Source organism: Loxodonta africana, chromosome 25, assembly GCF_030014295.1.
Source record: "Loxodonta africana isolate mLoxAfr1 chromosome 25, mLoxAfr1.hap2, whole genome shotgun sequence".
NCBI lineage: Eukaryota > Metazoa > Chordata > Mammalia > Proboscidea > Elephantidae > Loxodonta > Loxodonta africana.
In genome coordinates this window covers 47,511,945-47,538,959 of record NC_087366.1, presented here as the reverse complement: position 1 = coordinate 47,538,959, position 27,015 = coordinate 47,511,945, and the positions used below count along the sequence as shown (strand labels likewise).

The 27,015-nt window shown below is 43.7% G+C and overlaps 1 protein-coding gene across 8 annotated transcripts in view; it reads left to right on the top strand.

Annotated features, from left to right (window-relative positions):
• SMYD3 (SET and MYND domain containing 3) overlaps positions 1–27,015 on the top strand; it is a 783,945-nt gene that overhangs the window by 676,631 nt on the left and 80,299 nt on the right. The window contains exon 12 of one of the 8 annotated variants that reach the window (XM_064276779.1): positions 16,496–25,292. The exons of the other annotated variants lie outside the window; for them this stretch is intronic. Coding sequence (XP_064132849.1) covers positions 16,496–16,514 — 19 coding nt within the window. The 3' untranslated portion in view covers positions 16,515–25,292. Of the gene's footprint in view, positions 1–16,495; positions 25,293–27,015 lie in introns of those variants that run through there. 8 annotated transcript variants of the gene reach the window in all.

Genomic DNA, 27,015 nt, shown 5'->3' with positions numbered 1-27,015 from the left:
TTAAATCATCGCTAGATTACTTACACCTAGTACAATGTAAATGATACGTAGACAGTGTTTCATCACAATTGAAGACTTGCTCTGGAAGGTAGCCTTTCTCTTCTCTGAGTTTCTTGAGCTCTTCTGGAAATGCTGATGCTGCCTGGGCACCAGCCGATGCTGATTCGGCTGTGATCTTGAAGTTAGCCTTGAAGTGAGGCTAGAGTGCTTCACAGAACTACCCACCCATCCGTTCCAAAACCCACCCACTGCCATTGAGTGGATTCCGACTCATAGCGACCTTATAGGACAGAGTAGAACTGCCCCATAGAGTTTCCAAGGAGCGCCTGGCGGATTCCAACCGTCGACCCTTTGGTTAGCAGCCCTGGCACTTAACCACTACACCACCGGGGTTTCCTACGCATCCCTTACCAAGAAACCAAAACCAAACCCATTGCCATCGAGTCAGTTCTGACTCGTCACGACCCTAGAGCGACCCTGTACCTACCCTATACCTTACTAGCTTTGAACTTCTTCCTCTTGCTTTCTTCCGCCCTCTCATATTTCGGCTTTGAGGGATTGTTTTGACCACTTCATTGCTTTTTAGGAGCCTTCCCCCCCGCCCCCGACATGGAAACAAAGGGTGCACACAACAAAAGTAGCAAACTAACGAGAGTCAAGGGGAAGGATGCTCAAACCAGGAGTGAACGGAAACTGAAAAATCTATGAAGTGGCGGGAAGCTACAGCAAGGGACGCCTGCACATCACTTCATTCGGGTAGATTCAGCGTAATGCTCTGTGTGAGGCAAAGCCAGGTTTTGCTTTTTGGAACTTTTTTATTGGGTATTTGCGATCCACAGTTTGTTGAATCTGCAGATGCGAAACCGCAGATACAAAGGACCCGCTGTACTATGGTTTAGAAGTCTTTGTGTGGCACAAGCGCTTGACTACTAGCTGAGAGGTTGGCAGTTCAAACCCATGCAGAGGTACCCCAGAAAGCAGCCTAGTGATCTGCTTCCAAAAGGTCACAGCCTTGAAAACCTGTGGAGCAGTTCTGCTCTGCACACATAGGGTCGACAGAGTCAGAATCGACTTGATGGCAACTAACAACAACAACAATATGGTTTCTTAGTTTTGACTTATGTACCCGGGTAACGTAAGATGTTAACAACAGGGGAAAGTGGGTAAAGGGTATGCAGGAACTCTTTGTACTGTCTTTGGAATTTTAAATCTAAAATTATTCCAAGTTAATGTGTATTTTACAGAAAAAAAAAGATTATTATGAAGCAGCATTGTAAAGACAGATTTTCTGTCAGACGGTATAATTAATAAATTGCCAAATCTCTAGGAATGAATCATAAAAACTTCACAGCAAGGGGAAGGTGGTATGACAGTGCTTAAAATCATGATTCTTCCATTATGAAAAACTATCACTCAGCCTCTAAGCATCAATGTGTCAAAAGCTTCCAGCTGACACTTAAGAGAAGTTGATAACCTTCCAGTGACATGGTATCCAATTACGGAAAAAATGAACGCATAAGTTTCTAATCAACAAAAACAACAAACAAAGAACATGAAACTCTAATATTCTTTTATAGCATTCAAAATTGTGTTGTTTATCTTAAAGCTGTAAAAGAGATAAAGATAATGAAAATTTTGTAAAAAGCAGGGTGTCACTATGATATTGAATATAATAACTTCCAGTAGTCAAAAATGACTCTGAAAATCTTTAGACTCCAACGGCAAAGAATGATTAGATACAAACTGTGATTGAGATCCTGAAGAAGAAAATGTTAAGTACCCATAAAAGTAAATGAAGGCTTTTATCATTTAGTGAGAAACAAAACTGTATACATTTAATCAAGTAACTCTCCCCAACTACCCCCTCCTTAAAAAAAAAAATCCACTGTTATTAAATTGATGGGGAGCTTACAATTGATGATGTCTTGGAACCCTAGAAATAAGGCAGGGTGTTTTCCCAAACTTGACTGTCTGGGAAGCCTAAGGCTCCATGGAGCACACTTCCTGTGGGGGGGCGTGGGGGGGGCGGCCGTGCTCTCCACTCTTTGCTGCCTATCCATTTGAAGCAGGGTGGATTTTCAGCTTGAAGGCTGTCAGGATTGTAATCGTTGAGGAAGGAGTATACTACCCAAACGCATTTTATGGAAAGTTTCTGAACCCAGAGGTGCTCCCATATAAATGAGACCCAACCTCTTGACCTGTCATGTATTTACTGAGCCAGGCATTAGTTTAGATGAGACAGATCCTTTTCAGACAGAACGTAGAAGGATGTCTAGACCCACCCATTAGAAACTAAGCCTGAAAGGCAAGTTGGCAAAGGCCTCCTCTCCCTCTTCCAGGGAAGATAGTGAGCTTTAAAAAAACACCACGCATTGCTTTAGGAAGCTTATTTCTGTCACTGAGAGAAGAAACAAATTCTACTCCTTTAAGATTGTTTTGGGGATGATATCTGGCAAGGTTTCCAATTCAGAGCTTCCTAATTGTGAGTCAAGATTCTCCTCCGCACACACATGTGCAGTTATAGTCCTTGTCCTCCAGAAGCACCACCATTTCTTTTTTTAAGGGCCAACTTGAAGGTTGTTTGCCCACAGAGCCTTCCCCAGCAATATTTTCTGTCCTCTGGTCATTGAAGGGTTAAAGTGTCATTTCAGCAGCTACCCTCACAGGGGCTTTATTAATATAACCCCCTGCTCCAGACTTGACCTTCAATCACTTGAAAACAACTTCAACCAAATGAAAAATACTGTCGAAGTGAGTCTAAATGTTGGCAGCCTTTGCGTGAATGACGCAGCAAAGCAGGCTGCAAGACAGGTACGTTTCCGGCTGATGGAAATTTTGAGTTGTTGAAGGCTCTTCTGGGACTAAACTGTAAGGGCAGAGTTGGCCCCTGCTGTGGCAGAATATCAAATGAGAGAGAAAGTTACTGCCTTGCCCCAAAATAGCAATGGACAGAGGGTCTGAGAGGACCCATAACACATCTTATGTCTTGCCCAAATGCTAGCTTCTTTCTCTTGGTGAGGTCCCTGGGTGTTGCAAGTGGTTTGCAATCAACTGCTAACCTAAAGGTTGGTGGCTCAGAACCATGCACTGCAGAAGAAAGGCCTGGCAATCTGCCATAAAAATTACAGCCAAGAAAACCCTATGGAGCATTTCTACTCTGTAACACAGGGGGTCACCATGAGTCAAAATTGACTGAACAGTAACAGGTTTTGGTTTTGGTTTCCTACCGGTAAGGACGAAGAAGGACACTTAATTTCTTCCTGTGCATCTGTGATGGCTAAATTCCCATCTCACTGTAAACACAACAGCTACATTTTAGCACATTCATCATTTCAAGTCCTGCATGTATTGTAAAGGACATGTATTAGCCAGACAGCTATCACTGAAGGAAAACAATAACTGAGGGTGGGCCCTTGTTAAAATATTGTGTGTGTCATTCACACAAACATATGAGACCAGACTTAGGAAGTTCAAGTACTGTTTACTTGGGATTAGCTCGTTTGGTCTCTAAGAGGCACATGAAATTTGTAGAGGACTATTTGTGGTGAGAGAAGCCAAGCCAACACTCTTGTGATCCAGTGAAGAGGATAGGGCAGGAGTGTGTGCTAAGAGGCCACCCACCAAGAATCTACATGTTGCTCTAAATGCCAGTTCTAAAACTCAATACGGGCATGGTGAGTGGAGAGTACATTTGGAGAGGAAGAAGAAAGAAATATATGCCTCTTCTGGTGTTGCCTACCTCAAAGGAGAGATTAATGAATCCGTGTGCAGCTTTGCCACTGTGGTGAACTGTAAATCTTAGCAGCAGCTCGGTGTTGCTGGGGAAAGCACTTATCACTAAGCTTTCTACTTTCTGCAGTAGTCTGGGCAGTATTCTGTGATTACTCCTTGCCACAGATTTTTTTTTTTTTTAATCCACAAAGCTCCTCTGAGGAGCGTTCTCTATAGGTTTATAGACTAGAAGTCACAAGTTGGTGCTCAGACCCATCGCCTGCTCATTTATACACATAGGTGCTGCGGCCTCTTACAGTACCTCTCAGTATATGTTCATACTAGGTTATACAGGATCTTTTAAGACAGAAGAACAGGAGCCTTCTCTGGACAGTCACTCTGGCTTATGTTAGGGACCTCCTTCCCTGGACAGATGAGGGGCAGGCATCAAGAGGACATGGAGGGTCTTGTCATACCCTAGAAGGCTGACAGTGTGCTGGTGATCAACTCCATTCCACCAAGAGAAGACAGCACCCTATTCCAGCCATTTGCCTCCAAATTCTGCCCACCTTTCAATGCCCAGCACAACTCAGCGTGCGTAGGCTGGTATGGTGTAAAGGCATGGAATTTTGGAGTCAGACAGACCGGAGAATGAAGCCTGGTACTACTGCTTACTAGCATAGTGACTATAGCAAGTTGCTCAACTTCTCGGAGTTTCAGTCTCCTCACTTATAAAATGGAGATGGTGATATCTGCCTAGCAAGGGTGTTGTGAGGAATAAATGAGATAATATAGGTAAACACCAGCGTGGAGCCTGACGCAGGGTAGGTGCTCCGTAAATGGTTGTGGTTGCTAGGTGCTGTTGAGTTGGCGCCAACTGATGTCGACTTTATGTATAACAGTCCCATGGCATCTTCATGATCCTAGGTATGTCTGAGCCTATTGTCATTGTTGTGGCTTTTGTGTCATCTCATTGAGGATTTCCTGTTTTCACTGACCTTCTCCTTTACCAACCATGATGTCCTTTTCTACAGCTGGTCTTTACTAATGATGTTTCCATAAATGGTAGCTGTCGCTATTCTCCAGGCCTTCCTTAACTTTGCCTTCCCTCTGCACAAGTTCATTTGTTAACCATATTCAGAAGCAACCAGACACACCCACTACTTGGGTGTGCAAATGGGCACACCCAACTGAACCATTGAATATAATAGATACACACTCGAAGCCATTCAAAACTACCAGAACTGCAGGCATAGACTTCAGAGAAAACAAATGCTTGCTCATATAGAGTAGGGGTGTGCTGGAACTGAAAGGACTCTGGCTGGTGCTTTAACCCCTAGTCTGAGCCCCAGCCGAGCCTAAGGCTTAGTGAGGTCCCTGGGTGGCACAAACGGTTTGCATTTGACTATTTGTCTAAAGGTTGGTGGTTCGAACCGATCCTGTAGTGCTACGGAAGAAAGACCTGGCAATCTACTTACATAAAGATCACAGCCCCCCCAAAAAACCCATACGAAACAGTTCTGCTTTGCTGCATGTAAGGTTGACATGGAGCATATGGGGTCACCATGAGTTGGAATCAACTCAAGGGTAAGGAGTTTGGTTTGGAAGACTCAGTTGGGAGGCCCTGGATGGTACAAATGGTTAACACATTTAGCTGCTAACTGCAAGGTTGGAGGTTCATGTCCACCCAGAAGTGCCTTGGAAGAATGGCCTGGCAATCTACTTCTGAAAAATCAGCCATCGAAAACCCTATGGAACACAGTTCTACTCTGACACACATGAGGTCGCCATGAGTTGGAGTCAACTCAACAGCAGCTTTTTCATGAAAGGAGAGCCTGTTAGAATATACACTCCCGGAGAGCAGGAACTGTCTCTGCTACGTTAAATCTTATAGCCCTAGGGCCTAGAATGGTGCCTGACATACAGTAGGCTTGCAATAAACATTTGTCGATTTATTAAATAAATAATAGCTTTTCTTATCTATTCCCCAGGATTATTGTAAGGATAAACATTAAAAAAAAAAAAAAAAGTGTTCAAGTGTTTTGTGAACTGTAAAAAGCTGTAAAAAATGTATGACATCCTTTCTTTTCAGTGGAAAGAGAGATGTGGGGAGCTATCACAATACAGCAAACCTGCAAATGAGGTGAATCTATATTTTCTAGAATGTGTGATTTCATTTGCAAGGTAGTGAGGAACCAGTGATCCTTTGATAAAGTTAATTTATTAAAGAATTTTCAGGTCATGAAATGTTAATGCCCCGCTCCAGGTTTTCACACTTTACCCTGGAGAGAATTGCATTTTCCCTGGCACTCCTTAAGAGCAAGCAGTGTTGGGGCTGGAGGAGGAAGTAAGAGGGGAGAGAGAGAGACAAGGTCTTGTCTTTCAGCTATTTAATATCCAGATAAGGACTGGGAATTTTCACTTGTCTTTATTCATTTCCTTCTGTTCAATATTCCTTTTCATCTTTTTTTTCTCCCCTATGGAAATAAAAAGGTAGTACTTTCATACCCCCTAAAAAAAGACGGAATATAGAATCTCTTTCCTTGACTTTGCCCATTTAGGGCCTGGGGAACCACTCTGATGCAGATGCTGGTTAAGTCATAAAGACTCTTGGTTAGGTGGGTGCTCAGCACCCAAGTAGTGGGAAAGGACTAACTGGAAGGCAGGAGACTGGGCTGTGAACCTGACTCATGAATTAGCGCTCTAACCAGACAAGTCACTTCACAAGTCCTGGTCCCAGTTTCTCTTCTGGAAAATGACAGCGTTAAGCCCCATACTCCCTAAGGGCCTGTCCAGCTCTTAAATTACATAATTCTGTGGAGCATCCAGTCCAAAAACACTTACCATGTTCCTGCCACATCCCCAGGATGCTGTTCAAGTGGTATAGTGGGAAGGGCCCATGTGCATTGCTCCCTGGAGGATCCTATAGTGGGATCTGACGCTCCGCTCCATGGGAAAATGTGTCCACCTGAATACAGCTGGGCAAAGCCAAGGAGAGGCGAAGTCCAGGGAATGTGGGTAGGAGTGTTTGAGCAGTCTGGAAACATCCCTGGAAGAAGTGAGTCCTGACTCAGACCTTGAGGAAAGCATGGAATTTAGATTAGGTGAGAGGGGAGCACAGACCGCTGAGGTGGGGACCGCTCAGGTGGGGACCGCACGGGGAGGCAGGAGCCCGTGGAGTGGGACACAGAGCCCTGGGCCAGGAGTCCCGAGTTGGGGGCTCAGCCCCAGCTCTGCACTGCTGTCTTGGGCAGTCACCTCACACACATGTCTGAGCCTTAGTGTCACTGTCTATTAAGTTGATCACCTCTAAGGGCTGACCCAGCCCTGGAAGGGAGTGAAGATGAATGGCGGAGAGGAGGCTTTAGAGTCAAAGGGGCCTGAGAGAGCATCGGAGGTCCAGGTTACTGCACTTTGAAGCTGTGTGACCTTGCACCTGTTAATCTCCCTAGGCCTCCATTTTCTCATCTGCAGATCATACTCATTGCCTTGTAGGGCTGCAGTGTGGATTTCGTGAGAGGCTGAATTAGCTCAGTGTACGTGCTCAACAGACGGCAGCAGTGGTTGGCATGTATTAGATCTCTTCCATGAGTAAAGCTAAATTAAAGGAAATGCAGCTTCTAAGGAAACAACTTGATTCAACAGAGCATCTTTAAAACCTGGCAGAGCTTATATAGGGTGCGTAATCTTTCAGTTTAATTTAACAAATATTTAGGTCAATACTACGTATAAAGCACTGTGTTAAGTGCTAGAGGTAGGAACAGAGATACAAAGATGACTAACACAGAAAATGTCCCTACCTTCAGGAGAAAGTAGTTTAGGAGAAAACAACATAGGGTTTCTGTAGAGAGAGAAACATGAATTCTAGCCCCAGATACACCATTGCTGCAGCAACCTGTGGCAAGTTACTTCATTCTTCTAAACTTTAGATATCTGCGGATGTAAAATAGGAATAATTAATATATCTATTTCCCAGACTGTTACAGGAATTGAATGAAAATGTATTTAGAGCAATTGGCAGGTACCCTACTACCAAGTGCCTTCGAGTCGATTCCAACTCATAGCGACCCTATATGTAGTAGTTGCTTAATAAATGTTATTTCTAGCTGTCACCATTGAGTCCTTTCTCAAAGGAACTTGCAATCTTACTGAAGAGATAGGGGAAAGATATGTCCACAACAAAACCTACAAAAGCATAGGGAAAAGTGGATAGAGGGACAAGATGTTCAGTGAGGGCTACGTATGGATCCAGACACTTTGTAAGCCCTCGCTGGTTTGAGACAGAGAAGCAGGCCAGATAAAAGGGCTGCTTATAAATCCCATCCATTGACTTCCCAGTGGTGGGGTCTGCTTGTAAATCTGGGAGCAGGAGAGACAAGAACAGCTGAAGAAGGACCTGAACCATGGGCTGAAGGTCTGGAGGCTTCTGGAGGAGGATGTTGAGAGCTGCTGTGGGGTTCCAGTCTAGCAGAAAGCAGGGAAAAGGAAAAAGCTCCCAAGTGTGGTGGCTAACAAATGCTGCCATAGGTTACCTGGAGAGATGGTAGACTTTCTTCCTTTAATTGTCTATGTTAAGGTGAATTCCCATGTGTCAGGGTATTTTTTATGAGGTCCTCACTGAGGGTGACATAGCCCCATCCTTGCTGATCACTTTACTTTCAAAGCTTACTCAGGTAATGCTAGGCTTGTTTGAGAGAGGGATGCCTTTTCTTTGTCCTTTTCATCCATTCATCTGTCCATTCATTTATACAACCAACCCTGAGTGGGTGCCCACCATGTAAAAGATGTTTTGCTCAGAAGCATCTCTTCTTTCATGCCATTTGCCTAAATGGTGACTTATATTTGGTCAAGGGCCAAATGTGTGAAGTACAAAGTGATTGTGAGGAAAGTCTCAGCCCCAAACATATTTGAGGTGCTGCCATCTCTCGTCACCTACTTCAGGAGCATTGCTGCATGGCTGGGCCCGGCACACACAGACACTACTCACAAGCCGGCTGTGATTAAAGAGGGGGGAAGCCTATCAACTCCTTGTTGTCGTGAGTGGGAAAGAAAGCTGATGTGTAACAAAAAGTGCGACCCTGGTCCTTTGAGTCCTAGAGCGCGAAGAGCTGCTGCGTTGCTGTCATTTTAGCCATGCTGTGTGCTGCTCACTCACTTTCCAACAGCACACGCTCCCTATCATGCAGTCATCAGTGAGAAGCCGAATCCGGGAACCCTGCCCACCCCACAGGACCTGGTGCCCTGCCAGAGCTTTTGGTACAGTACAGTTTTCTCCTGGCGCAAGTTTGGTACTGAACCAGGCAGCTCTTCCAGTTTTCTTTCCTATTTGGCACCCTCACCACTCTCTCCTGTCTTCTGAGGGATAAGAGAGAAGAAATCTCTTTCTAGTACGCCTCCCTGAAAGGTGGTCCGGTAACTGAAGTGAGCGAGGTGGGGAAAAGAAAGATGAGAGAGGGAGAGTCAACAAGGTGGAGCAGGAACTGTGAGAGCTTCTTGAAAGAACATCTATGAAAATTGTCCATATGGCCGAATTTGATAAATCCTACCAAGGATTAACATGAGTGGGAGCTTTGCCTGGACAAAGCAGTTGGCCCAGGAAATTGCAATCATGTGCAGCACTCAGTTAGATATTTGAGGTTTAAAGGCCGTGTGCCCTGATTTTCTCTGACTTCACCACCTTTCAACGGTGTACTGCTCCAGGCACAGAAGCCTGCAGCTTCAGGGGGAAAATGTGTGCATTTGTGTGTGTGTGTGTGTGTGTGTTTGTGTGTGTGTGTGCGTGTGAGAGAGAGAAAGTGGGAGGAGGGGAGGCAAGAGGTAGCAAGAAAGAAAGAGAAATGAGTTTTGAAATTGTCCTAAAGAAGATGGAAAGAAAGAAGATATCAATTAAAAAAAAGAAGATGGAAAGAAGATATCAATTAGGCCCTGTAAATGCCATTCCTTTAACTGACTGTTCCCTTTGGTACATTTTAGTCCCTCCCCATTGTCCCGAAGCCAATGGCCTCGATTTCTGTATTCCACACCAAAGCCCCGAGCACTCCCTCATCAGGCCTATGGTGCCTGTGGGGTGGCGGGCAGAGGCTGTGGTAATTAGGCAGAGAGTGGCAGTCTCTTTCCTCTCACCCTCCTGGACAGACAGGTGCAGCGGAGGGAGCACGTCTTCATCGTTATCCAGTTCTGTGTATTAAGCACTCACTTGGACTCAGCTCTGTTCTGGTAGAGATCTGGAGAGTCTTTTGTAGAGAGATTTTTTGAAAATAGACTTTATAGCACATCTTTTGATTGAAGAGTTTTGAGGAGATGTAGAAACCCAGACGAAAGCAGGCTGAGGTGGGGAGCCAGGCCAGAGAGGCGGTGGGTGGCAGCAGGCGAGAGGTCAGAGGGGTCCTGCAGAGGTGTGGTTGGCTAGTCCTTGTCCTCGGCTGGGGAAGTGAGTATTGTGCAAAGAGTGTCACCACACAATGTCTGCAGTCAGAAGGCTGAGCTCTTGGCTCTGCTCTCCCGAGATTGAGGCAGCAGCTGAGGCAGCTGGCTGTGGTTTCTTCTACTTTAAAGAAGACCTCTCATAGTAGAGGTCACCTTGGATTGGGTCCTACCTGGCCTTCGCGGTGGCTCAGCTGAATACTGCATTGCTTTAGCCTTTCCATCCTGAAATGTATCTGATGTGTCTGAGAATCCTGTTTGGCAGAGTCCGATTACAGCAAACAGTAGTGGCAGCCCCACTCCCCTTGGCTTATCTTGACAGAATGATGGTGCTGGGGGTCCTCCCCCTCCCCCGCCCGAGGAGCAGTCTCTGTGGAAAATTTACCACTGCTGTCTGGATGGAAATGAATTTGATTTTCTCTTCTTCTGAGTAGATGCTGACTTATAATCCATTTGGAGGAAATTCTTGATTTCTCAGCATGTTTGAGAGAGGCAAACTATAGCGGGAACTCCCGAATCTATTATTCTGTTCCCTCTGAGCCTCATTGGACACACTGACTCCTCCCCCCATCTTAAGGTTTTGACAAAAATGTCCTTGAGTACTGTGGCTCGTCTTCTGCCATGGAGGTGTGCTGCTTTTTACATGTGCTGCAACTGACCTACTCATCTAGGGAAAGTAAAAATTAAAAGGCCGTCCCAATAGGCACTTGAGGTAACAACAACAAAAAAAAAAAGCTGTGATGAATTGGAAGGACGACAGTAGGGATTTGGACAAGACTGTGTGGGATTTTTAGGATACAAAATTTCTGTATTTGTGAAAATAAGGATTCTAATTCCTGCCTATAGGGATTGATGCAATGAGGCAGTGGCTGTGGAAGAACTTTGTAGACTATGAAGTGCTAAAGAAATTACCTTTTGTCACTGTCCTTCTCTGTGAAGGGTATTCTATGCCTTGGAACAGGACAGCAACTATGAGAGGAGGTACTGCAGGTAGAGTGGCTTCTGCCACCACCCACCTGGCTACAGCTCCTGTAGACCACTGGGACCGAGTACTCCCTGGCCTGTGGCTCTGAAATTTTAATATGCATCATCATACAAACTCTTAGGCCTCACCGCTCTAAAAATCTCCTCAGTTGATCCAGGATCCATATGTAATTAGCTCCCTAACTATTCTGATGCAGTTGTCCATAGGCTACACCTTGAGACCAATTAGACTGCATTGCTAGGACTGGGCGAACATGAAGGTTGATTGCATGAGAGAGAAAGAGAACACAATAGTCTAATGTCTGTGTGCACCCTTGGGTGGGAGGCAGAGAATAGTGCATGCTGAGTTACCTAACAGCTCTTCTTGGCTCTGCCACTATGGTGTCCCATTTGTTAACAATAGCTTTGTATACGTGTCCCTGATTTTTTTAGCTCAGGATGTTTGGCTTCTTGTAGTTGTGGGTGAGAAGCAACACTGGGCTCTCAGATTTCTGTTGCCAGGTTTTGAAATTTATTTATAAACTTTAGAGCGCATTCCAAACTTGAGCTTCCACACCTGGCAAGTCAGTGGGAATTCTGAGCTGCAAATGCAGAGTGCTCATCCCAATGTGTCATGGAGGGAGGCCTTGGGGTGTGGTGGAGGTCATGGATATAAGGGTATCTTCTGTGGTGTAGTGGTTAAAGTGGTTGGCTGCTAACCGATAGGTCAGTGGTTCGAACCCACCAGCTGCTCCAGATGTTGCAGTCTGCTCCTTTAAAGATTACAGCCTTGGAAACCCTATGGGGCAGCTCTGCTCTGTCCTGTAGGGCTGCTTTGAGTTGTAATCGACTGGATGGCAATGATTTTTTTTTTTTTTTTTTCCTGTTCCTTACTCTGAAGATTCCACTGTTGTTGTTAGTTGTAGTCAGGTCAGTTCAGACTCATGGCAACTCCATGTGTGTAGAGTAGAACTGCTCCATAGGGTTTCCAAGGCTGTGACCTTTAGGAAGCAGATCACCAGGCCTGTCTTCTAAGGTGCTTCTGGGGAGGTTCAAAGCACCAAACTTTCAGGTAGTAGTCAAGGGCTAAACCATTTGCACCACTCAGGCACTCCTGAAGAGTCTACTAGTTGGTAGCAATAGTTGCCTTGCTTGCCTTAAGGTCATTTTCCTTGGGGATCAATATTCCTAGAGACTTAGAGTAAGAATCAAGATCATGCCTTACTCTGGCTTTCCCTACCTGATGACTTCTGTGAGCTTGGTTCACCTTTCATTTATCTCCAGCACTCATGGAAGGCCCTTTTATGAGGAAGATGTTTTGGGAGACTTCAGTGAGGGGGTGTGTGTGTGCACGCGCACGCGCGCGTGCACATGTGATGGAACCCACAGTATACAGTCTGAAAGCTGAGGGACACAGATCTGCTGGCAGTTCCAACATTTTGTCAGGTAGAATAGGAGGTCCTGAAGTTTATTCCTCTTTGCAGCTCCTAGCTGAACCGGCACAAGCTTAAGGGACTTCAAATCCTTTAGAAAGACTGGCTTCTCAGCGATGCCAGTCACACAGCACAGGACAGTAAAATGTTGTTTAAATAAAACCCTGTAGCAGCATCTCTTTCACAGGTCCCTGAGGCTGCGTGTGCTCAGTGCTGGAAAGACAAGATTTTAAAACAAACACGTGGTGTAGCAATAACATTCTCCACTTTTTGCCCCCAATTAATTGAGAAGATCAAAAAGAAAGCATCATGTTTTGTAAAGCCGAGCTATGTCTGTCCTTATTCTTGCTGTTGCCTATGTATTTTTCCACCTTAATTTTCTAATATTTCTATGAAGACAATGATTTGGATAACTGAATTTAGCTACAAACTTACATTATTAAATTGTTTCTGTTCAGAGCAAGAGGATATCAGAAATGCAGTTTCTTTTCCCCAGAATTATAGCTCAAACCATATTTAATAGTTCACTGAAGAGTCATGTTTTACTCACCAGCTAAGAAGCCCTGGTGGCGCAATGGTTAAGCACGTGGCTGCTAACCAAAAGGTTGGCAGTTCAAAGCCACGCAGCAGCTCTATAGGAGAAAGACCTGGCAATCTGCTTCTCTAAAGATTTTTTAAAAACCAAACCAAATCCATTGTTCAGTCAAAGATTACAGTCAAGAAAATCCCATGGGGCAGTTCCACCCTATCACACGGGGTCACTATGAATCGAACATTGACTCCATGGCACCTAACAACTCCCCAGCTAAGTAGTAAGTGTAGTAACCTTGACTTATGTTCCTTTTGTAGTACCCGTGGTGTCTGAGGACAGCAACTGGCCATCTGTTTACTTTTCTGTTTTTTTCTTTTTCCTCATTATAGCAGTAACGCTGTCACATGGTTTTTAAAAAATACACAAAATAGTGGGGAGGGGGAGGAGAAAAAAATTCACAACCCCATCACTTAAAAGCAACTTCAATTAATATTTTTGCTTATTTCCTACCAATGACTCATCCGTGTATAGATAAGAAGTTTCCATGAATTAACCCAAATGAAAGAGCAATTTAGGTTCTTAATTAATAGCCTAATGACATCAAAACCCATTGCCTTTCTTCTGAGGAAGGCACCTCCACTGCATCCAGGGTCTGTGGTCTCTGAGCCTTTCCTCCACTTCCTGGGCTTACATGGAGGCCTTCTGTGGAGCTTCTGGAAATCTCAGTAAACTTTTTGAAATGCAGCGCCATTACCCACCTAGTCTTTAGCCTTGCTGTAAAGGTCAAGCAGCTTAGTTAGAAGGGAGTTCGCCCTTCTGAATCTTTGTTATCTGTTTTTAGGTAATGACTATTCAAGTACTTTTCTCAAATGCCCTCAGGCTAGGGAATCGGCTCCTTTCTGGCCTATCTACAGGTTCTGGTTGTCTGGATTCATTTAACTCTGTTCTCTTGGGGCCAGCTGCTGAGCCTGCACCTGGGAAGGAAGTTTGGCCTCTTGTGGAGTGTGTCGCCCTTTATGTAAAGGAGCATTTTCAAGAGAGTTTCTCTGCTTCTCCTCTGCTCCTTCCTCATCCTCCTTACTCTAGCCGCATCTCCATTCCTTGTTCCAGCCACACTCTGGCTTACCCATTGATCAAGATTCACTCACTCACAGTAGTTTTTATTTTACCATAAAAGAAAAGAGTGCTAATTATTATATCGTGGTAAATGATGAAGTGCCTCTCTCTCACCCCACCCTCTGGGCAGACACCCCCTTTCTTCTCTACTCCTACTACTGGGTGAGTTTCACATTCTTGCCAAATGAGTGGGAATGTTCTCTGTCAGGTTACTTTGACAAAAGGGGGTGATACCTTAGACCAGACCCCAAGCATGTTTTCACAGAAAAGCCACCTGCCTCACTCAGAGTTGAATTGGGCTGTAGTTGTTCCATTGACCACAAAGGAGGGAACTGAGAAGACAGTGATAGTTTAACACACTGTCATAGAGCACAGGAAAAATATATTCATGTCCCGAAAAGGTTAAACATGGAGTTACCACGTACCCAAGAAACTTGAAAGCAGATACTGGTATACCAATGTTCGTTGTAACGTCATTCACAATAACAAAAAGGTGAAAGCAATCCAAGTATCAACAGATAAATGGATAAACAAAAGGTAGTAAATACATACAATGGAATAGTATTCAGCCATAAAAAGGAATGAATTTCTGATACATGCTACACATGGATGAACCTTGAAAACATTATGCTAAGTGAAATAAGCCCACACACAAAAGGACAAATATTGTATGATCCCACTTACGTGAAATGAATAGGCAAATACATGGAGACAGAAAGTAGATGAGTAGTTAGCAGGGGATGGGAGAAGAGAAGAAGGGGGAGTTACTGCTTAATGGGTACAGACTTTCTATTTGGTGATAGCTGCACAATATTGTGACTATAATTAAGCCACTGAATTGTACACTTAAAAATAGTTAAAATAGCAAATGTTATGTTACATATATTTTACAATAATTTTTAAAAATATATTCATGAATTTATTCACTCATTCCCTCATCCACTCATCAAACAGCAATGGAGGTACCTGTGTATTACAAACCTCGGAAACAGCTCCTGCTTGGGGAGGGCTGGGACATTTAGGGAGGGTCAAATAGAACAGCCTGGTATCATCACTGGAGAGGGTGAAGCAATTCATAGACTCAGACAGTTACAGAATTTTAGAACTAAAGGAACTATAAAAGCCCTCTAATCTATCCCAAGATTTTCTGGATGAGACAGCAGGTCCAGTGAGACCAAGTCATTTGCCCACACGTGTGACCATCTGATGTGGCGTGTATGCAGCTGAGTCCTGCCAATGTCTGACACATGTCCCCAGGGGCCAACCAACCTCAAGCCACTGAAAATAATTATCACCTACTTTCAGAATGACATTTCATACCCCTGTAAATTGAAAAGCAATTTTTAAACAACCCAATAAACAAGGAAGAAGGGGTGTTTTCTAAGCTAATGTGAAGTAGTCCGAAGAACCCGAAGAACACGGAGCCAGGCAGGCTCAGGTTCAAATCTAAACTCTCGTTTACTGTCTGGGTGATCTCAGGCAGTGTACTGAACCTTTAAGAACCTCAATTTTCTGCATTTATAAAATGAAGATAATGACTGCCTTCAAGAGTTCCTCACAAGTATTCATGGAATAATATCCATAGAGTACCTGTACAGCATGTCAGCTAATTTTTAATGTTCAAAAAATAAAAGTAACTAGTTGCTTATGATCAGAGATATATTTACTTTTCACTGAGTTGTGTTTAGGAGCATAGCTTTCTCCAAATATTAAGTTTGTTGTGTATCTGGTAGAGAGAGAGGCTGGAAATAGAACTGTGGTTGAAGAGGCAAAGTGACAGGAACAGCCAAATTGTATCATTAACTATTCTGAAAATCTCTGATCAGTTGGCTTCCCAAATTCTGAAGATCCTAAGGCCTAGTCCTTTAAAGAAATAATGTTAAAAACATACTGTTAAGAAACTCTAGACTTTCAACATTTCAAATCTGTCTGGGAGTACAGATACTAAAAGCATAACAGATATTTAATGGAACCTGTCTTTTTGATGATAATTATAGCATTCTGAAGTAGGCTTAAACACATCTGTATACATGAACTGCTGCTTCAAAATTACTTGCTTCAAGGGGGCCTTCAGTATCTTGCTAAACTTTCAAGTTAGATAACTACTGTTTAAATTGATGGCAGGTGTTTGATCTATAAATAAGAGTATGTACTTTGCACTTTAGCACTCCGCTTACCTGCCGCACAGTGTTCGTTTGCATCACTCCAGGAAACCCGGAAGGCCAGAGGAGCCTGCCTCAGTGACATGCCACAATGTGACAGCTGAAATGCAGCCTTTACACTTCTGAGTTCTGAGAGGGACTTGTTCTCCTTTCAGAGACAGGAGGCCCTATTGACTTGGAAGACGCACAGTGAGCCTGAAGAAAGGTGAGAAGGTCGCATCTGAAGGGTAATGAACACTAGGGAATTTGGCCAGCATATCTGATAACCTCAATTGCTACTCAAAAGTCTTCCCTAGTTTTTTCAGTCTCCTAGGCTGCTCCCTTTGCAATATCATGCTGCCATCATATTCCAGTTTTCCACTGAGGAATTCTTTGGAAACTGATCCTTTCTTCACAGTTCTCAGTTCAATTCCATCATTCAAGTTACAGCATTTTGACACTGGTCCCAGAGTTTCTACAGGTCCTTTTATGGCTAGGAGTGTAAGCAATAGTGGGCTCCCCAAACCTAAAACTGCTAGCCAGGTCCATGGACATGTACCACCTACATGCTTCTGAGGACAGTGGGCTGTCAGCAGCACAGTTCAGAGGGTTGATCAGGTCCTGAACCAACGCACTTGGCTTGGAAGGAGCGTCAGATATGGAGATAGAAGCTTTTGGGGAACAGCTTTTGGGAGGAGGGTGCTTTAGACTGGTTTGCTGACTATTAACAGGTTACAGTCTTGTCAGTTCTAATCCTATTTGTACATGGACTCTTACACTTTTGGAAAAAGAGTAAGGAAAACTTGAGGGAGGCTCAGCATTGGATGCCCCACCTTAGGACACCATAGTCAGGAGCGGCCATTCCTCAGGGGAGGGACCATCAGCATAGGTTGCTCGGCAGTGAGCACGTGTCATATCTGAGGAGCTCCAGAAGGGGTGACCCTCAGTTCTGTGTCTGAGAATACAAACCAGTAGCAGCCTTTTCCAGCTTGTTGGATGATAGGCCTCAGCTTGGTGCCCACCAAGGGAGTGGTGTTCAAACCAAAGAGCTGCTCTAACTCAGGGGTTATGTGATCCAGGGGTAAACCGGGAGTCTTAACCAAGGGAGGCAAGGCCTCTCTCTCCCCGGCAGAGTGAGCTGTTAAATGTAGTGAACTGGCTTCTGTGATGAAATGTGTAGCACCAAAGAGGATCGCTTACCTAGATTCGCTCCCTTGGAGACCAAAATCTTGACTCCAGTGGTCATATTGGTTTCTCTCATTTCGACTACTAGAGGCTCTTTATCTTGGGACGTTGTGAGAATGAGAGAACTCATCATGTATGTGAAGACTGTATACAGCTTACTCCAGTGCTTGTAAATACGAAGCAGTTGAGGATACAGAGGGGCTTCTGATACCAGTCCCCAGTTCTTCTCACTAAGGAATTATTCCCGAGCCAGTGTGGCTCTGGGAACAGTCTCCATGCCGGTCTGGCCTGGATCTTCTCAGTGTCCCCTTGTTTTCCTAATCAGACACTTCTTGGCCTGAGCTAGGATGTCTGCACCTCACTCTCTAACCACTGTAAGCTTGCAGTCTTTACTGCGTAACCTGAAGAATGGCTTCCTGATTAACCATTTTGTGATGCGGAAGTAGCTACCATCCCCAAGGAGGTCAACAGCAGGCACCCAAGAAGGCTACCTCTAAGTACTGGTGCACAGACTTAGAAGAACTCTACTCTTTCCTCCTTTTGAACCCCTCAGCTCTGCTTCCTCTGTAGGTTGGGAACCTCATGTCTGGGGCGGGAGCAGCTCAACCCCATTGTTGCTGTCCCTGAGAGAGATACATGTACTTCCCCCAAAAGCCCAGTACAGCACTGTGTGTTTAGTGCAGGTTCGATAAAGAAGGTTAGAGGAAGGAAATGGGTGCACAGCTGGAAAAGAGAAAGTGGCAGATGGTTCTGCCCGGTTTTGTTTTGGTTTTTGGGTTTTTTTTTCCTATTTGCCTGGGAGATGAAATTTCAGTCCATTCACCAAATGATCACCAATAACAAGGTCCAGCCTTGTGAGGAATCTGATAGTGGTGAGCGACAGGAGCCAGAGGCAGTGCAGGGCTCTGAGTCATTTCCAGACCTTATGAAAAGCCTTTATTCTGACCCTGCCCTGCCTTTTTAAAAGCACAACCCAATTTCTGTCCATATAGAAAGTCCTGTGTTGGGTTGGGACAGCATCCCCAAGAAGAGGCTGTGGCAGACCGCAGTCTCAACGAAGACTCATACGCGAGACAAACTTAAGAATGCTGACAAGTCTGGAAGGCAAACATGTACTTGAAGAAGGAGGAAAAGTGGTCATCTTCACCATCTTCCAAAACCAAAACCAAACCAGGTGCTGTCGAGTCAGTTTTGACTCCTGGCGACCCCATGTGTGTCAGAGTAGAGCTGGGCTTTATAGGGTTTTCAGTGGCTGATTTTTGGGAAGGAGGTTGCCAGGCCTTTCTTCCAAGGCACCTCTGGGTAGATTCAAACCACCAACCATTTGGCAAGTAGCCCAGCAGTTAACCATTTGCACCATCCAGGGTACTTCCCCCCACTCTCCAACCCCTCCCTGCACCAGATCTGAGGATACCTGTCCTTTCCTCAGAGTCAGTAAGTTATGTGTTAAAGTGACGGTGTTTGATGGCTAAACTTGTCGTATCCTTTTGAATTCTTAGCAAGATCTTATAATTTCCATTTTTGTTGGAGACTTGCATGTGTTACTGTTTTCTGTTTTCCCTTTGAAAAGATGTTTTTGAAACATCAGAAGCAAGTGTGTGTGTGCGTGCATGTGTGCCATATGTGTATGTGTCTAGCGGGGGGAATGCACGCACACACGGGCTGCGTAGCTCAGAGAAACAAAGAAGTATAGCATCTTTGGATCTGATTTTTAAAAAGAACAGAAATACCCAGCCAAGAGCCTTTATGTGTTTAATGTAGCAGAACTCAACTGCAGCAAACCCGTTTCTGTATTAGCATATCACGCAAATGTGTGGTGCAGCTGCCTGGAAATGGCCGGTTGGTTATGGCTGGGGCCGCCCTAGCTTATGACCTGGAGGAATCTGAATTGCCCTTTACATTTTTTTCTGTTCTCATTCTGAATTTGGCAGTGGCAGAGGAGGAGAATCCTCCCAAGAGATTCAATTATTTCCCTTCAAATTTCTCTCGGAATCATGACTATTAAAAATTGAAGGCACCCATATCTCATGCTGTTCAGCTTAACTGGTAATTAAAGTGCAATTAAATTTTTCACGGTGTAGATTGTGTCTGTTTTTTCAGGGAAATTACAAACTCTGGGCCCTTGAGAGTTATGGGATTAATCTATAGACATTTAATAATTCAGCTTTGATCAGATGCAGTTGCTGATGGGTCTCCGAAAGGAAAGGGGGGGATGGAAAGTACTGTTTTGTTATTAATGGTGCATTCTAATTTTATGTGGTTTCCTAGAGACCAAAAAATAACTACCAGTCCATGAATGAAAGGCTGTTTTTGAGTGAGGTTTTGAGTTGGCTGTTCTTACTCTCTCTAATGTGTGCCAGTAATTATATCTCTGTTGCCAGGTTTGCTTCCTTCAAGTAGCTTTGTGCAATTTAGGATACATTCCTGAATTGTCACCAGTGAACAAGGTATCAACACTTGGCCAGAAGGTGGAAGGCTTAATTGGTTGACCATTTCTGGCCTTGGCCAAATGCTTATTGTCTCTCTCTCTTTCTTCCTTGCTCTCCTACCTTTTTTTTTCTTTTTCCCCTCTTTGGTAAGAATGTATTGTATTGCAGGGCTGTGCTAATGAGTGATTTCTTGATTTTTGTAAAACTTTGCACTGATCTGAGGCCAGTGGCCACACAGATGGACCTGGTCAGCTCCTGGGACTCTGTGCTGAGGAGAGCGAGCCTGGTGATTTTGGCCCGAGACAGTGAGTGCTGCCCTCTCCAGGGAAGCTTCCACTTCTTAGAAACCCCAGGGCCTGCCCCCTGCAGCACTCAGGTATGGGGACTGACTAGGGTAGCAGCAGCTTGACCACACGCCTCAGTGATGGCAGAGGCCCACCGTCAGGCCCTGTCCTCAATCTTGATTTATTTTTTTATTTCTAATTCTTTGAAGATATATCTTACCTTTTGGACATAAATTTGGACCTAACTTAGTACAATATCACATAGCAGCTAAGAGCTTAGATATTGAAGTCAGACAGGTCTATGCTGCAACTCCATTGAAGTCTGTTGTTTTGGGCATGGGATTTAACTTCCTTGAGCTTCAGTGAGCCCTGGTAGTGCAGTGGTTAAGCTCTCAGCTGCTAACCAAAAGGCTGGAGGTTCTAACCCACTAGCCACCCGTGGGAGCAAGATATGGCAGTCTGCTTCCATAAAGATTTTTTTAAAAAAAGCCAAACCCATCGCTTTCAAGTTGATTCTGACTCATAGTGAGCTAGAACTCATAGGAGAGAGTAGAATTGCCCTGTAGGGTTTTCCAAGGAAGAGAGAGAATAGGAAGAATTCACATCTGGAAAGTGCTAGAAAGTAGAAATCATTCCAAGTGAAGATGCAGAATTAAATCCTACTAAGAAAGGGCATGGGGTGGGAGTGGGAATGCTGACACTATAACCAATAAATCAGTAATAAAAATAATAATAGCAAATATTTGTTGAGTGCCATTTTGTTCCACGCAGTTTGCTAAGATTTATCCTATGTATTGCAAAGAAGTCAAGTGACTTGAAAGACTCTGTCTTAGTCGTCACTGTCTTCTGAGCAGTTAGCATGTTCCACCACCCATAAAACCGAAAAAACTAAACCCGTTGCCATCGAGTGGATTCCAACTCATAGTGACCCTGTAGGACAGAGCAGAACTGCCCCATAGAGTTTCCAAGGAGTGCCTGGCAGACTTGAACTGCAAACCTTTTGGTTAGCAGCTGTAGCTCTTACCCACTATGCAAAAAGGGTTTCCCCATGGCACATAGTACGTGCTCAATATGTAAGACATAGATACAGGGATGGAAGGAATGGGCAGAGCTGATTAGGTGATGGGGTGGGAAGGAAAGGAGCTATTCATTTATCTTTCTATCTCAAGTCACATGCTGTGTATGCCGAAGTGGTTGTGAGGGGTTGCGAGCATAAATTACATTAAAGCCCTAGCTGCAGATTCTTCAAGTAATGTGCCCAAGCCTAGGTTCTGAAGGCATATTTGTCAGGTAAGACAGCAGATACTGAATCTCATATTAGCTTACAATATAATGGCACAATGCATCATCAGCCTGAATGGGAATAGAACACAATTTTCTTTTGGTTGTCTGGAGCCACAGATGGGGTGAACACTGAATATTGACTTCCAAATAGTGACTAATAGATGGTAAAAAGCAGAATAATTTTTGGTCCCAACGTATTTCTTGTCCATGCCACAAATCTTGGCTGTAAATGAAAATCAATCTTTATTTGCCCAAAACAGATGAATTAAAAGAACAGAATGCAGGGAGGAAGGTTAGGACACAATGAGCAGATGGCTGTTACGTTGTGCACAGCGTATCGGCATGTGTTTAACCAGCCCAGACAAGAGACAACACTGATTTGGAGTACTGAGTACTATTCTAATATTTTTGTTATTATAATAATATGAAGATATTCTAATAGTTTTCATCTAGTAACGATTTGGTAATTTTAATCCAAACTTAACTCTTGGCTTGTGCAATTTTGCACAGTTCACCTGACCACAGCTTCTTGCCTGTTAATGAGGGCATGATGACCTTGCCTCTGTCTTAACATTCTGCAGATTTGATTCTGAACTAGCCTGATCCTACCCTTCTCAGGTCTGTCTTACATATAACATACCCTCTGAATCTACAGATGTGAGAAACTTTCATTTCTCCTATTTTGACAGGGAGCATATTCTCCTTTCTTTCACCTAGAATCTTACACAAGCAATTCATTTCTGTAGGTTTTCAGCCATCTGGGCCTTGCCCTCATGAATTTATGAATCAGACTAGAGAGCTTTTTTGAACTTTTGATATGAAATGGGTCGGGCCTCTTGTGACTCAATTCATTTTAAGACAATCTGGTCCAGCATCGTAAACTTTTCTCTACATCACAGGTGTTATTGTGTGTGTGTATGTGCATGTATTTTTGTAAGAAGGAATGCATTAGCCCACATAACTGGAAAGTCTGAGGGTAGCTGGTTTCAGGCATCCGGGGCTATAAATAAATAACTAAAACAAGAGGGCGCTGTCTCTCCATCTCTGTTCTGTTTCCTCTTGTATTAGCCTCATAATCAGGCACATCCAAGTTTTATGTTTTTTCTTTAAAGTGGTAGGTTTTCATAAGTTTGTCATTTTTCTTCCAACCTTTGTTAACTCTAGAAATAATGGATTTATTCTTTTCCCTAAGAATTACCCCCTAATTCTACTACTTCCAGAAGGCACTTTGGTAATTGTCCTTTTGTTCTAAGAGAACCATTTAGTCTCCAAGGCTTTGCATTTGGATTGCCACCTGTTTTTGCTTTACTGTCACCACACCTACAGGAAACCCAGAAAAAACAAATCCATTGCTCGAGTGGATTCTGACTCATAGTGACCCTGTAGGGCAGAATAGAATTGCCCCATGTGGTTTCCAAGGAGTGCCTGGTAGATTCCAACTGTTGACCTCTTGGTTAACAGCCATAGCTCTTAACCACTACACCATTTTACAGGAAGACCTGTAGAATGCCACTTTCCCTGGCCAGCAGGAGTATTTGTGTGGGTTTAACCCTCTGAAATTGTTGATAGTCAACCACTTTTGACCTGCAAAATTAATGGGTTCACATGGTTCAACCTAAAATCTCAGGTTTGGGGTCGTAAATCTTTCTCGGCAGCATCAGTGTCTATAAAACCTTGCATAAATTGGTGCTTTTTGTGTGTTATTATTGATGGCTTATTCCTGGCGCCTCTCCTATGCCTTGCTGTGATGAATAAACAGCTGGAGGCAAATGACAGAGTGCTTGAGCATATGGCAAGTCATTCATAACTGAGCCCCATGCCCAAGATGACCATCTTTCATGTCACAGTTGGAGGTTTGGGCATGTCGTTCTGGAATTTCACCATTAAATTAGGCTCTGTGAATTCAATAATGAGGAAAGATAGGAGAGATTTTTAGAAGCTGTAGAGCTTCTCTGCCAGCCCTGTGAGTCTTGAACATTGCTGCTTTTTACCTCAATTCTGTAATGCTGGCATTACTGGAAGGGAAGACACAAATCCCCAAAAAGCAGATCTGCCTGTGTGCCCAGAGAGATAACAGAATCATAGAATTGTGGAGCTAAAGAGGATTTAAAGATGATGTAGCTGCAGTCCCTCCTTGTACAGATGAAAATCGCAGATCTCAATGAGCTAAGTAATCTGCCCAAGGTCAGAGCCAGGAAGATGCCCAAGGCCCCTGGTCCCCGGTGCTGTCTCCTTCCTCTACTTCATCTCGGAGAGCCCTGTTGTTTTTCCAGAAGAGGAAGTCAGGCTCACTCCCACCCTCTTCATAGCTTGACTCTTGTTCTTTTAGAAGAAACCACAGACAAAACCATAAGGCGTTATCATTTCACACTCACTATGATCATTACTATGAGAGAAACCAGAAAGTGAAGATGTGGAGAAATTTGTTCCCTTGTGCATTGCTGGTGGGAATGTAAAATGGTACAGCTGCTGCGGAAAAGAGCTTGGCAGTTTCTCAAAAAGTTAAATATGTAATTACCATATGACCCAGCAATTCTAGGTAAGACTTGAAAGCGGGGACTGAAACAGACACTTGTAAACCAATGTTCACTGGAGCATTATTCACAGTAGCCAAAAGGCAGACACGACCCAAGTGTCCATTAACAGATGAATGGATAAAGAAAATGTGGTATATACATACAATGGGATGTTATTCAGCTATAAAGAGAAGTGAAGTTCTAATGCATGCCACAGCATGGATGAACCTTGAAAACACGCTGAGTGAACTCAGTCGGATACAAACAGACAAATATTGTATGGTCCCACTTAGAGCAAGTGTAGTATTTTTCTATAAAATATACAAAGATTTTCTAGTGCAGAAATATCTAGAATGGGCCAAGGCATAGAGACAGAAGTTTATTACAGGTTACTAGGGGGTGGACAAAGGGGCATGGGGAATTATTGCTCAACAGGTACTGAGTTTCTGTTTGGGGTGTTGAAACACTTTTGGAAATAAATAGTGGTAATGATTGCACATGGTGAATGTAATTAATACCACTTAAAAATGGTTAAAATGGCAAATTTTTTCTTACATGTATTTTACCACAATAAAATTAAAAAAAAAAAAAAAAAAAAGGTTTTGGTCATCAAAGGCCTTATGAGAGGATTTTAAAACTGGAACCACCTTAGTAGCCAGAAATCTTCAGAGCCCAGAGCCCAGGCCCTAGGCTAGAGCCTGAGCCCATGACCTGGGGTATCAGAATCATGGCTGAACTCCTTCTCTAGTGAACCCATACTTCTGCTTTGGGAAGGTGAGTGAAGTAAAAGAGTATCATCTTTAACAAAACGGTCGACTACATGATTCTGTCAAAACTCAACCACAGAAAGACAAACAACCTAATCAAGAAGTGGGCAAAGGATATGAACACACATTTCACTAAAGAAGATATTCAGGCAGCCAACAGATACATGAGAAAATGCGCACGATCATTAGCCATTAGAGAAATGCAAATTAAAACTACGATGAGATTCCATCTCACTCCAACAAGGCTGGCATTAATCCAAAAAACACAAAATAATAAATGTTGGAGAGGCTGCGGAGAGATTGGAACTCTTATACACTGCTGGTGGGAATGTAAAATGGTACAACCACTTTGGAAATCTATCTGGCGTTATCTTAAACAGTTAGAAATAGAACTACCATACAACCCAGAAATCCCACTCCTCGGAATATACCCTAGAGATACAAGAGCCTTCACACAAACAGATATATGCACACCCATGTTTATTGCAGCTCGGTTTACAATAGCAAAAACCTGGAAGCAACCAAGGTGTCCATCAACGGATGAATGGTTAAATAAATTGTGGTATATTCACACAATGGAATACTACACATCGATAAAGAACAGTGACGAATCTGTGAAACATTTCATAACATGGAGGAACCTGGAAGGCATTATGCTGAGCGAAATTAGTCAGAGGCAAAAGGACAAATATTGTATAAGACCACTATTATAAGATCTTGAGAAATAGTAAAAACTGAGAAGAACACATACTTTTGTGGTTACGAAGGGGGGAGGGAGGGAGGGAGGGAGAGGGCTTTTTACTGATTAATCAGTAGATAAGAACTGCTTTGGGTGAAGGGAAAGACAACACTCAATACATGGAAGGTCAGCTCAATTGGACTGGACCAAAAGCAAAGAAGTTTCCGGGATAAAATGAATGCTTCAAAGGTCAGCGGAGCAGGGGCGGGGGTCTGGGGAAAATGCTTTGAGGGGACTTCTATGTCAATTGGCAAAATAATTCTATTATGAAAACATTCTGCATCCCACTTTGAAATGTGGCGTCTGGGGTCTTAAATGCTAACAAGCGGCCATCTAGGATGCATCAATTGGTCTCAACCCACCCGGAGCAAAGGAAAATGAAGAACACCAAGGTCACACGACAACTAAGAACCCAAGAGACAGAAAGGGCCACATGAACCAGAGACCTACATCATCCTGAGACCAGAAGAACTAGTTGGTGTCCGGCCACAACTGATGACTGCCCTGACAGGGAGCACAACAGAGAACTCCTGAGGGAGCGGGAGATCAGTGGGATGCAGACCCCAAATTCTCATAAAAAGACCATACTTAATGGTCTGACTGAGGCTAGAGGAATCCTGGCGGCCATGCTCCCCAGACCTTCTGTTGGCACAGGACGGGAACCATCCCCGAAGACAACTCATCAGACATGAAAGGGACTGGTCAGCGGGTGGGAGAGAGACACTGATGAAGAGTGAGCTAATTATATCAGGTGGACACTTGAGAGTGTGTTGGCAGCTCTTGTCTGGAGGGGGGATGGGAGGATAGAGAGAGAGGGAAGCTGGCAAAATTGTCACGAAAGGAGAGACTGAAAGGGCTGACTCAATAGGGGAAGAGCAGGTGGGAGTACGGAGTAAGATGTATGTAAACTTATATGTGACAGACTGATTGGATTTGTAAACGTTCACTTGAAGCTTAATAAAAGTTAATAAAAAAAAAACGGTCGATCATTTGTGATGTTCTTTGCAAGTGATTAAGTGAAGAAAATAAGTTTGATATTAATATCAAGTAGCTGTTGTCATAATTTGCAGTCAAAAATAAAAGAATACTCACTCTATGATTTGGGGAGGAGAGGTCAGGCTTAAGCCAGCGATTGGCTCTCTGACTCCAGGACTAGTGCTAACTACAGATTGTAGTGGCCTTGTAGCAGCTGGCTCCTGTTGAGCTTCTGATTGTTGAAAACTTCCAGAACTCTGTCTCAGGAACGTTGTCAGCTCAGAGATCTCCCATTCTATGGGTCTTCAGTAATTTTTTGCTCGTATACAGGTTTACTCTGAAAGTAACTCAAATTATTTTTAAATAAATTAAATGATTATAAAATATCTTACAACACAGTGGAATCAATTTGCAGCCATGTTTACACATTCTTAAAGTCAATTCACCAGGAATCCTTGTACTGAAGTTGTAAAACAGACAGCTTTCCTTTAACAAATAGGATTGATTGACTTACGTA